This window comes from Haliotis rufescens, unplaced genomic scaffold, assembly GCF_023055435.1.
Source record: "Haliotis rufescens isolate VD_foot unplaced genomic scaffold, xgHalRufe1.0.p SCAF_12, whole genome shotgun sequence".
NCBI lineage: Eukaryota > Metazoa > Mollusca > Gastropoda > Lepetellida > Haliotidae > Haliotis > Haliotis rufescens.
This window is the reverse complement of record NW_025963802.1, coordinates 40,324,806-40,338,582: the sequence shown is the minus strand read 5'-3', so window position 1 is coordinate 40,338,582 and position 13,777 is coordinate 40,324,806. Positions and strand designations below refer to the sequence as shown.

Sequence of the window (13,777 nt, the reverse complement as noted above, 5' to 3'; positions counted from 1 at the left end):
AAAAGGTGCAAAAAATGTGACACATTGTTTAATATAAAATAGTCCTAAATCAAATGTCAATAACGTCATAAAGACGTTGTATACTTGAGGAAGAGACAAAACTATAAATATTATAGTATCGAAATCAATCATGAAGTTTTAAATGACATTGCTTCAAACCGATTGCCGAGTAATACTAACCTCTGCAAAATTTACAATATTGTGACCAGACCTATATTCACTGACTCCGATTCCGATTCCAGAGATTTTCAAAACTATACCTTTGATTAAGTTTGTATAAATAGTCAAATCTAATGATCAATTAAATGTTCACGTGTTGGCATGGGTCACTGTGACTGTGATAGGTGAGGTGAAACTGGAATTAACATCGCGTCCATGATTATTGCACTTATATAGCGACGTGCATGCACGTGTGTGTTTGTGTGTGTGCATGTGTGTTTGTCTGCTGGTACTAGTCCGGACTAATGCCGATTTATAGTGCTAGCTCACTGAGATACCATACCGCAGTTTAACATGAATACCCCATTAAGACACAGTATACTGACTTCGAGCCGACCAGTCCTTGTCCTTGCCGAGCGCCAGACAGGGTACCAACAAGTACCACGTTTAAACGTCTTTTGATATGACGCAGACGGGAATCCAACCCCGGATCTTCCGCTCTCCGGACGAACACTCTTTCACTAGACCAAGGAGGCGGTCCTGTAACTGTACGTGATCATAGTACAGTGTGTTGCCAAGGTGTTTTACGAGTGAATGCCTTGATTGATTATCTGAGTGTATTGGTCGCTTTTCAACAAGTGCACCTTTGTCTAAGTGAAATTAAGTAACGCGAGCATCATGACTAGAGATGTGTCCAATCTTCCAAAAATGTATTTTGAACCTGATTTGATTTGAATTGTATTGCTCACCACCGTTAACATGTTGATGTTTGCAATACATTATAATCTCTAGTTCTGATTATAACTATGATCTGACCAAGACCTACCTATATGTACATACCTCATCCAGTAATAGATGAAAGACAGATGCTAGCAGCTAGAGCGTTTGATGGTTCTATCCTTTCCATAAACAAGAAGTAAATGCAAAGGATGGCGCAATACAACATGTATTTTATTCCACCTTCACGTCTGGTAATCTGATCTGACAACATTCATTATTGATCTCCGAATGATGGCGCGAGAAGGTAGCCAGAAAATGACGTATAAACCTGGTTAGATTTTCCAAACACATACGTGTGTGCTCTGGATCGTACCCATACCTGGTCCCCCTTCTTCAGTTGTAGTATAGCGGAGTTGCTAGCACCGCCATAGTCATGACTGGAATAAGCATAAACATTCACAACAACATTGTTGTTGTGCATGAGCTCCAGCCGTAGCGGTTTATTATCTTGAGACAGAGCGTGGACTTGGAAGCTGTAGATCCCGCTCTGGGGACATTTGAATTTCCCTGTGTGTCTGTCGTACGCCTTGCCAACGTTCAGGAAGATGTTGTTGTTCCGAAGGACTTGTCCACGGGTAAGCGATACATGATGCGACAGACCAGTTGAAAAGGCAATCTGGTACACTGGTTTACCCATCGCAGCTGAAACAAAATATATTTTCTTTGAAAGTAACCAACGATTTATTGGGAATTACTGAAAATTTGTCCCGGGTAAATGAATTATCTATATCCCCTGCGTTTAGGTGCGCATTCAACACAGAGAGATAATATTTATATTCCGATTTTCGAGTCTTTCAAATCAAAATTGAAGAAAAAGTATAACATTTACAAAAAGCATTTCGATCTTCTTTTATCCTGTAAATAATTAGTATCGATTTCATAGCTTTTGAAGAAATAAAAACAAAATTAATAAACTTCACTAAAATCACACCATATCTGATGAATCAGCTTTGTAAATTGTCAATGTTTGATATTTGTGCAGATACTAGAACTTTACGCATATCGAATGTCGATATCATAATATGTTGATTTCCACTTAATGGGATGAATTCTTATTGTTGAATGAGCGTTTCAGGATGCCAGTTAAGAGTTTTATATTACAGAAGATAAAATCAAGTTTTAGGGTCATATGAAACGACAATGAAATGGGTCTTGCTCTGCCACTTGGTTCATGTATTCATCATACGCTAAAGGCGTGGGGCGTTGCTCATGGCATCAGCCACTGGTTTGTCTGACTCGATTATAATTATTTGCATCTTGCATTGCTAATAACTTAAACCAATATATAACATGTAAAGGGAGAAGGGACCACGTTCGCCTAGTACATTAGATTTCTTTACCCTCAAAAGCCTCTTACATACCTTTATCTGTACATAGTTTAATATTTAAAACTTGTATATCACTCTTTATCAGATTCACAAAGAAGGAGTGAGTGAGTGAGTTTGGTTTTACGCCGCTTTTAGCAATATTCCAGCAATATCACGGTGGGGGACATCAGGAAATGGGCTTCACATATTGTACCCATGTCGGTAATCGAGCCCAGGTCTTCGGCGTTACGAGCGAACGACTTAAATTCTAGGCTACCCGACAACAAAGTAGAACTTGTGCAACTTTAGTATCAGTTATCAGCAAAAACAGGTAATCAGGGATTGGCTTCAAATTTATTGGCTTTAATAGTTATCTCAAAACATAGAACAATATCTTCTGAGCCATTGGACTTCAAAATAAATAGACTGAGCACATTTTAACATTTTGGATGAAACAGCCCTTCACTCTAGTACTGTCCATCTCGTTCTACAAACATTACCCGCGCCTCGGCACAGTAGCTGGTGTAACAGGAAAAATCAATAGTGTCGATAGTGCGTCGGTAGGGATGACTTTCCCTCGATTTTCATATTCATATTTCACTTTAATGATACAGCGTCCGCCCGGAGAGCGGAAGGTTCGTGGTTTGATGGTACTTGTTGTACCCCATTTCAGCTCACCATCTTTGATAATACACAATAGTTTGTATCTAAAGATGTACAACGAAATCTAATCGAATTTTGAGCTGATAACTTACATGGATCAAATATGAGGGACACCCGCCATTTCATGTCACAGACAATGGGACTGTCTCAAACTATTTTGTAAATTATTTCAAATTCACAAAAATGTGATTTAGCGTTTCTCTGTTGTTCATTATTTTGTAAGTGAAAACATGTCAGCATATGTTGTCTTAAAATGATTTTTTAAGTCAAATTAAAAAATTAAATGAAAGTTTCATGACTTGCATCATCCCATCCTTGCCCGTCCAAATGATCTTACATGTGTGACATCCGGTGATGACCCAGTCAACTGCATTCCTTATTACAGCTGTTATCAAGTGTTGGAGTAAGCATTGTGCTACAGGAGATTGCAGAATAAGTGTGTATATACGTTGGTTGGTTGGTTTGTTGTATAACGCCGCACTCAGCAATATTCCAGCTATATGACCGCGGTCTGTAAATAATTGAGTCTGGACCAGACAATCCAGTAATTGACATCATGATCATCGATCCACGCAATTGAGATCGATGACATGCATCAACAAAGTCAGCGAGCCTGACCACCCGATGCCGTTAGTCGCCTTTTACGACAAGCATAGTCGCCTTTTACAGCAAGCTTGGGTTGCTGAAGACCTATTCTATCCCTGATCTTCACGGGCCGTGTACATACGTAACATTATGGAGACGTGTGATTGAAAATAGAGTTAATTTACAAGTACTTGCGGGAAACTGAAACCTACGGTCTCTCGTCTGTAAATTTTAATAGCAAATGCTATTTTCTGGGTGCTTATCGTATGTTTTACCATCCTGGATAAACTACTGAAACGTGCAGGGTTGATGTGTATTTGAGAACATAATGGATCCAATCAACAAACACATGCTTATGTTACCGTTGAAAAATACCACGGACAATAAGGGAACATAATTTTGATTCTACCCGTAAGATATAAAATTCTACTGTAGGGTCGTTTAATACGCAGGTCGGTTTTTTGCGTGTAGGCATACAGTAAGTGGTTCATGATTTAGTTAGCATTACGGAAATATATTTTCCTATGGGAAACACGTTTATGGGCTATACATATATCTGGATGTTTGATTGAGTACAGCTTACATAATGTTACAATTCCTAAGGTCACTGCTGTTGGCAGATTTAACCGATTTTAACTTGCCCAAAAGTATCACAAACCATATGAAGACTCGTGATTTGTTAGACATCTTTGAATGCAGGACCAATGAATACATACTGATTAGACATGTAGCCGTTTTATTTAATTAACATTTCCCTTTGTGTTAACAGGTATTAAGAAGAAGGCGGTGGACACAGTGTAACTCTGTAAGACAAAGTACCTGCTAATTTTTTTAACATATACAATCCGCATATCAACAAAGGATATCCCTTATGGAATATAAGTATCTAATTTACTGTTTAGGGGGACCCTCTCGATGTTCAATCAGCACCGTTGCATATAATTGTACATAAGTTATTTTCCACTTACCCGCAAGGACCACCAACCCTAGGAAGATACTGCATAGGTTCATCTCTGAAAGTGTTAGGTATACCTTCGTACAGAGAGGGTTATAAAGCATACAGGTGTGAAAGCCATTAGCATGGGTGTACCAGGATATAGATACAATCACTGCAACATGTGCTCGTGTCTGTCAGTGAATATAACACATGTAATTACGTATTGAAGTGTGGCGAGAACTTACTGCAACGTGAATTGAAACAGTCAAAACAAATTCATGAAACATTGTGCAATTCTTGTAATTCAATAATTGTTCATTAAATATGGAGGCATGCAGAAGTAGTACAAGATCCCGTCTGTAGCCATAATCCTATTGCCGTCACACACAAAAGATTACGTATTTACTTTTTTTATTATGTTCATGTCACCAGACGTGAACGTAGGTTCATTACATATATACATATACATACATAAATTATATATATCTAGGGGACACGGGTGGCCCAGTCGTCTAAGGAGCCGAAAGAAAGCTATGATTGGGGGTTCGAATCCCGGTTCGCCCCGATTTTGTTTCGATGTTTGTCAGCACCATAGCCGTGCTCGAGGGTTTCACCGAAGTGGTAAACGTCTGAGACCTGCATCACTTCGGGCTTTCCTCCAACATTAATCAAACACGCCGTGATATAACTGGAATGGAGTGGACAACGATTTGATTGGCTGTTTGTGCTCGATATCTTAGGGCCTGGTTTCTGATTAATCGACCCTGGAAATTTGTTGTTGACCTCCGGTGCCCTGTGCAGGGCTGATCATTAACACTTTGAATCTGCATGCTGAGCCTGGGAATGCTATCATTTTGTCATCTTGTACATGTCCAGTGCGGACGCATACAAAGTTCAAACATCGATTTGTCTGCCTACTTCCGACACTGTTTCCTGACTGGTGTCATTCGACTGTGGCAAATTCTGGACAATCGTGAGTGCTCTGTCTAAAGTAATTGGGACTTTTAAAAATTGCTGTCACATATTTTGACCCATTGAATTAACTTTTTTGTAACCCAATCCTGTGTATTTCAATATGTGTTATATTAATATAATATATTATGTTAATTACTCAATGAGGTGAGGTGAAATAGGGTTTAACGTCGCGTTATAAACTTATGTAGCGACGTTCATGGCTGCTTGTACAAGTCCGGACTGATGCCAATTTATAGTGCCAGCTCACTGAGATACCATGCCGCAGTTTAACATGAATACCACACACATACACAGTATACTGCCTCCGAGCCGACCAGTCCTTGTTTTAGCCCCTTTATGCCGAGCGCCAGACAGGGTAACAACAAATACCATCTTTAAACGTCTTTTTGGTATGACGCGGCCGGGGATCCAACCGGATCTTCCGCTCTTTTGTTATTTACTTAATTACAATTTACATGTATTCCTGGACTTGCCACTGTTCGGGTTAACCTTGGCTTTTCAACTTGGAAACAGGAAACAATACGTTAATGGTTAAATTTTACAGGAGCTAAACTGCAATACAAAACAATGCAGGTCGATGTCAATATATGTTTCAAAAGTTGAGAGAAGAAAGTTTAATAGATGAAATGGTAACATTCGAAATCACCGAAATTGTGTTAGATAAAGCTGTTTCATCATTTCTTCTCACAAGTCCACACAGACAGCCCCCTTTGTTTGGTGCTTCTAATTCCGGACATCACTCGCAATAACACATAATACCCCAATGGGATCAGATCCCTGGTAGAATAGGTCTTCAGCAACCCATGCCCGCCGTAAAAGGCGATTATGCTTGTAGTAAGAGGCGACTAACGGGATCGGGTGGTCAGGCTCGCTGACTTGGTTCATGCATGTCATCGGTCCCAATTGCGTGGATCGATGCTCATGATATTAATCACTGGATTATCTGGTCAAGACCCGATTATTTACAGACCGCCGTCATATAGCTGGAATATTGCTAAGTACGGCGTTAAATAACAAACAAATCCACCAACTGTACATTTATTATCGGTGGAAGCCCATCACAGTGATAGTGTTCCTCTTTGTTTCAAAGCTGGGACAGTCCGATATGACGGATGTTATGTCTAAATGCAAGGACGGGGGCCCGCACACCTGCCACACAGTGTGACAAAGAGGTTACAGACACGCATGCAGGCACACCGCACAATGTTGAAGGGGCGGATATTTATTTACATTCTGTCATCATGTTACAACACATCCTGCTAACCCGTGAAGATCCGGTCTTCAGCAACCCATTCTTGCCGTAAAAGGCGACTATGCTTGACGTAGGAGGCGACCAACGGGATCGGGTGGTCAAGCACGATGACCTTGTTGATGCTTCTCATCGATCCCAATTGCGTGGATCGATGCTCATGATGTCAATCACTGGATTATCTGGTCCAGACCCGATTATTTACAGACCGCCGTCATATAGCTGGAATTTTGCTGAGTGCGGCGTTAAACAACAAACCAACCAACCAACCGTACATTTATTATCGGTAGTAGCCCATCACAGTGATAGTGTTCCTCTTTGTTTCAAAGCTGATATGACGGATGTTATGTCTAAATGCAAGGACGTGGGACCGTGCATCTGCCACACAGTGTGACAAAGAGATAACATACACGCATGCTTATGATGTCAATTACTGGTTTGTCTGGTCCAGACTCGATTATTCACAGACAGCCGTCATATTATAGCTGGAATAATGCTGAGTGCGGCGTTAAACAACAATCAACCAACCAACCATCCTCTGGCATACATACATTCTTGTTGTCAACAAGATGCTACAAGCCCACGCTTTCTTGCCTATTAGAAATGCACAGTGGCACAACTTGAACCTACACTAGAAGCAACGACGTGTGGTGCGCAGATAACTATCAGATACACCAACGGAACACTCACTGAGACACAGTTTTTCACAAACAATGTACTTTATTTATATTTGCAAGCGAAAACCAAATGATTTAGATACATTTAGTTTTTTGTATGTTAATATGTCAGTTTGTTTCCCCAACCATTCTCAAAGCTACATACCTCTGGATATACGTATTTATAGACGCTTCAATACTCATTCGTAATCCCTTTTGAATACATCACCAGACCTGTGAAGATTCCGGGGTAGAATAGGTCTTCAGCAACCCACGCTTGCTGTAAAAGGTGACTATGCTTGTCGCAAGACGTGACTAACGGGATCGGGTTGTCAAGCACGATGACTTGGTTGATGCATGTCATCGATCCCAATTGCGCCGATCGATGCTCATGATGTCAATTACTGGGTTGTCTGGTCCAGACTCGATTTATTAACAGACAGCCGTCATATTATAGCTGGAATAATGTTGAGTGCGGCGTTAAACAACAATCAACCAACCAAAAATCCACTGGCATACATTCATTCTTGTTGTCAACAAGATGCTACAAGTCCACGTTTTCTTGCCTTTTAGAAATGCACAGTGACACAACTTGAACCTACACTAGAAGAAACGACGTGTGGTGCGCGGATAACCATCAGATACACCAACGGAACACTCACTGAGACACAGTTTTTCACAAACAAGGTACTTTCTTTATGTTTGTTTTATACACCTTTACTATCAGACATAAACACAGAAAAGATTAGAACTACCATATTATTAAAACAGAAAAGCTACGTAAAGATATGTTTCTATTGTAAGAGATACAGGTTTTTGGAAAGGAGGGTTAGCATAGACAGTGAGTGAGTGAGTTTTGGTTTTACGCCGCTTTTAGCAATATTGCAGCAATATCACCAGAAATGGGCTTTACACACTGTACCCATGCCGGGAATCAAATCCGGTTCTTCGGCGTGAATAGCGAAAGCTTTAACCGCTGGGCTACCCGACCGCCCCTAAAAACCGAACTTGCTAGATGAATGCAAAGAAATCGCGAAAATGCGTTTCCCAATCGTGTTATTTAATTATTTCTGTTGCAAGCGAAAACCAAATGATTAAGATACATTTAGTATTTTTACATTATATGTCAGTTTACTTCCCACACCATTCTCAAAGCACAGTGGCTCAACTTGAACCTACAATAGAAGCAACGACGTGTGGTGCGCGGATAACCATCAGATACACCAACGGAACACTCACTGAGACACAGGTTTTTCACAAACAAGGTACTTTATTTATATTTGCAAGCGAAAACCAAATGATTTAGATACATTTAGTATGTTGTACGTTAATATGTCAGTTTGCTTTCCCAACCATTCTCAAAGCTACATACCTCTGGATATAAGTATTTATAGACGCTTCAATACTCATTCGTAATCCCTTTTGAACACATCACCAGACCCGTGAAGATTCAGGGGTAGAATAGGTCTTCAGCAACCCATGCTATAGGTGACTATGCTTGTCGCAACACGTGACTAACGTGATCAGGTGGTCAGGCTCGCTGACTTGGTTGATGCATGTCATCGATCCCAATTGCGTGGATCGATGATCATGATATTTTTCACTGGGTTGTCTGGTTCACACTCGATTATTTACAAACCGCCGTCATATAGCTGGAATATTGCTGAGTGCGGCGTTAAACAACAAACCAACAACAACAAATACATCACCTGTTTTTCTATCCAATATGCTCAAGGATATCTTGTTTCCAATTATATAACCAGTCATTTCATCGATCATTTAATAAGACAGATAGATATATTAAATTAATCAAATTATCTTTTTTTAATATTAGATTGATTATGCTGAGACCACTTTGACTGAGGTTGCTGAGGAAGCTGATGCTGATACGGCTGCCGCCATCCAAACTCTTGTTCCTGAGTGCCAGGGTCGGACCATCTATGCCTTGGAGGAGGCAACTGAAGACCCCAGCACAGGTACGTGGATTACACACTTATACTTACGTGCATCTCTATGGACATTCATGAATATACTGATTGTACCTGTGTAAATGTGTATTGGAGAAACCTGAAACCTGATTTTTAACAATGATGAATCGCCGATTCTACATTAACAATATTTCTTTTAACATCTTAACTGGCGATTTTATGAACGTTTTAAATTATTAAAATATCATGTTTTAAGTTGATATACTCATTTTTGATGAGCAAAACAGGAATTACAAATGGGTCTATAGTATGTTGTTTAGTACTACGGTGAACGTTTTATCATCGTGTAAACAATATAAGATAGACTCATTTATGAATTACTGTTTTGATCATCAAATTAATACCCGTGAAGATCCTGGTTAGATTCAATTTTCAACAATTCAGGCTGGAGAGCCTGAACAGGCAACTGACGAGATCGTGTAATCAGGCTCGCTGACTTGGTTGATGCATGCCATCGCATTCCAATTGCATGGATCGATGCTCATGATATCAATCACTGGATCGTCAGGTCCAGATTATTGGCAGACCGCCGTCATTTAGCTGGAATATTGCTGAGCGCGAAGTTGAGAAATAGACAAACAAACAAATAACACAAATCAGTTGGCACACTCCCATGCCGTTAGGGTATGACACCATGCTATCATACAAGACGAACAACTCGATCCAATTTACTCGCCTCTTACGACAAACAATGCTGGGTAACGGGTACAAATTTTATTCATCGGGTCCCCGTAAAAAGACTCAATGCTTGTTGTAAGAGGCGACTAACGAGATCGGGTGGTCAGGCTCGCTGACGAAGTTGATGCATGCCATCGCATCCCCATTGCATAGATCGACGCTCATATCAGTCACTGGATTGTTTGGTCCAGACTCGATTTTTTACAGACAGCCATCAAAGAGCTGAACTGCTCCTGAGTGTGGCGCTAAACAACAAACAAACAAACAAACAAACAAAGACATGGTTAATATATGTCCGAATACCTCCGATTTAAGTTTTATGCATTTATGACTTTTCTTTGCAGGAAGAAAGAAGAGTGCGGTTGGAAAACCTATGTTAGACTGCGATATGTCGAGGGACTAGGGTGGAACACCTACTGTGCACTTGAGTTAAACTGCGTCATCTGAATGTGATGACAAAAAGCAACATCACACATCGACCCTCTTGTAGTTATCAAATTCATGATAGATATTGTATGATTCTTTAGGCTGATCTACATTTAAGAGCCCTATGGTACAAATTAGTCCAGATTACACCATTTGACACTTTTCAGTAATTATTTTGAGAAACATTGCATTTGTGTAGCAGTTTGTTTTTCCGTGAAACAAAACATCTATTCATATTTACTGGTATTTTAGATATAAGTTCAGTTTTTTAACCTACACACTATTTGTTGTGTCCATATTAATTGGAATGGACGTTGATATCGACTTTTTGTATCGAGTTTTGAAAACCTGTTTGTAATTGAATAAAATATTGTTCATGGACATGAGTATTTCTGTCGTTCTTTAGAACCTCGTAGATTCCGGGGTAGAATAGGTCTTCAGGAACCCATGCTTGCCGTAAAAGCCGACTATCCTTGTTGTAAAATGCGACTAAAGGGATGGTGGTCAGGTTTGCTGACATAAAACATTTTACTTAAGTTGTTTCTGAGAAAACTTGTCCCTTTTGCAGACACCATGCACTAAGTAAAATAACACTGGTCGTAAATAAGTATGCACAAAATGTAGAAAAATATGTATCAAGGGAAGTAACTCTCAGACAATTTGCACAATTTTCAATCTTAGATCCAGTTTCAGTTCCCTAAATCCTATCCTGCGCCACTGATCGCACCTTTGCCTCGACAACACTTTGTTAGTGGGTCTTGTCATGGGGGAAGACATCACTGTGAATATTGTCCTTGAACAGAAACACTCACCACCTCGCAACTACCGGCGTCTGGCAATAACTGAGAGTAGCCAGAAAACGCTTGACAGAAGTGGCTGTTTCCCGCCGAAATGATGACTCGTTTGACTGCTCACGTGTAAAACTGTCAAACACAACAAACCTTTATAGTCCTTTTTCAAACCTTCTTGGAAGTAGTTTCTCCGTTATAACATCACCATCATCAAAATGATAGTCTCAGGTACCGAAGATCAGTGTCTAACAGAGAAAAAAAGACACCTATTGAAACACCTATTTTGTCTATGATAATTACGACTTTCAAAGGCCCACCTATTTTGGTCATTATAACTCACAACAGATCTTCAAGACGAAAAGTGTTCTGAGGCGGCCCCTGAACCTGGAAGTGAAGCCAGCGTTATCGGAGCGCCCGACGTCAAAGCCTCAAGTAATTCCTTGTGGAATTCCAACAAATGACACCAACATTTTTCATTTCCTGTTGATATATTTGTTTGTTTGTTTGTTTGTTTGTTTGTTTGTTTGTTTAACGCCGCACTCAGCAATATTCCAGCTATATGACGGAAGTCTGTAAACAATCGTGTCTGAACCAGACAATCCAGTAATTGACAACATGACCATCGATCCGCGTAAAGGGAATACAATGACATGTATGAACCAAGTTCGCCAGCCTGACCTCCCTATCTCGTAAGTCGTTGATGTTTCGTTGCCCTGGATATGGACCAAACCGGTCTTGCCATGATGTGAGATAGCCGCCCACATCATAAGGCTACCCCCACCAAGCCTGTCCACTTTCTGTACGCAGTTTCCGGCGTAATGTTCTCCCCGACGTCTGAAGATCCGTGCTCTTCCATCCCCTCGACGGAGGGGGGAAAAATTGATTCGTCGCTGAACAAGACATCTCTCCATCGCAGTTGAGGCCATATCCTGTGTCGACAATACCAATGCAGTCGTTGTTGATGACTCAATATTGTCGACTGAATATGACGCGTCTAACAGAACTTCTTCCTCGTAGACCTGCCGGTCTTAAACGGCTTCGTACGGTCTGGTCAGAGATTCTGCGCAGTCTGGGTATTTGGGCTGTGGTTGAGATGGCTGTGGTCGTCCTTTCATGAAGGTGGCGCAGTCGGATGTAACGATCTTGGGCGGGGATGGTTACTCTTGGTCTTCCCGATCTTGGCCGATCAAATTTAATGTTGACACATACTGGTGAAACCGATCCCATTGCCTTGTGATGATGGTGGCTACAGCTGATCGGGATTCCCCTGTCTGCAAGCGGCCTATGACGTTGTTTCTTTGCATTTCTGTTAGTCTTGGCATGTTGTTGAACTGTCACTGTTCGAATGACGCAGATGCGGGGCAATCAAAAACTCTGCACTTTAAAACCGTTCATGGTGCTGCTTCACGTGCAGTACGTGCAGCTCCATGGCCCTTTTGTCAATGCACCGGGTGCGTTTTTTCCGAATCATACGTGTTTCCCGACTAATGGTTTGCGTGGTTGAGCGTCCGCCCGGAGAGCGGAAGGTCCAGGGTTGGATCCCGGGCCGCGTCATACAAAAAGACGTTAAAAGATTGTACTTGTTGTTACCCTGTCTGGCGCTCGGTATTAAGGGGCTAAAACAAGGACTGGTCGGCTCGGAGTCAGTATACTGTGTCTGAGTGGGGTATTCATGTTAAACTGCGGCATGGTATCTCAGTGTGCTAGCACTATAAATCGGCATCAGTCCGGACTAGTACAAGCAGCCACACACACACATACACGTGCATGCACGTCGCTATATAAGTGCAATAATCTTGGACGCGACGTTAAACCCAATTTCACCTCACCTCACCTCACTAATGGTTTGCAAGTCCTTGTTGTGATCATTTTGGTCCGGGAAATTTGTCACTGACACTATAACACATTTAACCTTTTCATTTTGTGCCTCTTGGTCCTCTAATTTTGCTTTGATGGCCAAAAATATCCGTATTGCGTTTCTTTTTGTAAGCTGAAAGTAAATGCAGGATATTGGGTATATATAGTATTCTATCCACATCTTCAGATCCAGTAAGCATACTAACCATGCTGTAGGTTACACGATGCTGTGGTATATTCTGCAGGTTACACGATGCAGTGGTATATTCTGTAGGTTATGCGATGCAGTGGCATAATCTGTAGGTTACGCGATGCAGTGGTATATTCTGTAGGTTACAAGATGCAGTTGTATATTCTGTAGGTTACGCGATGCAGTCGTATATTCTGTAGGTTACGCGATGCAGTGGTATAATCTGTAGGTTATGCGATGCAGTGGTATATTCTGTAGGTTACAAAATGTTTTCTTTCGTTTGAAGAACTAAAAAGAAGATTTAACGTAAACGGAACAATACTAGATTATCAACATCTTTTAAATAACATAACGTGACAATGGGGAGAAATAATTAATGATAAAGATTATATTTTATTCAACAAATGTACATGTTTCAACATTGTTTATTTAAATCTATTCTGTCGTACAAAAGGATCTCGGATTTTTTATAATAAATTCATCAGTTCAAACACATTTGATAAAAATCTTGATAAATGGGAAAATATATATCTATA

At 40.6% G+C, this 13,777-nt stretch overlaps 1 protein-coding gene and 1 long non-coding RNA gene across 2 annotated transcripts in view; one reads left to right on the top strand and one right to left on the bottom strand.

The window, feature by feature from the left end:
* Nucleotides 1–1,121: 1,121 nt before the first annotated feature.
* The window catches only part of LOC125378300 (complement C1q tumor necrosis factor-related protein 4-like), a 28,150-nt gene continuing 15,494 nt past the window's right edge, over nucleotides 1,122–13,777 (bottom strand). The window contains exons 3-4 of the mRNA XM_048393765.1: nucleotides 4,463–4,603; nucleotides 1,122–1,581 (exon numbers count right to left, since the gene is read on the bottom strand). Of these exons, the coding sequence (XP_048249722.1) occupies nucleotides 1,154–1,581; nucleotides 4,463–4,603 (569 nt within the window). The 3' untranslated portion in view covers nucleotides 1,122–1,153. The remainder of the gene's footprint in view (nucleotides 1,582–4,462; nucleotides 4,604–13,777) is intronic.
* LOC125378258 lies at nucleotides 8,454–10,622 on the top strand. Its single transcript, XR_007220171.1, has 3 exons — nucleotides 8,454–8,576; nucleotides 9,146–9,287; nucleotides 10,322–10,622. It is a non-coding gene; the product is annotated as an uncharacterized LOC125378258 (long non-coding RNA).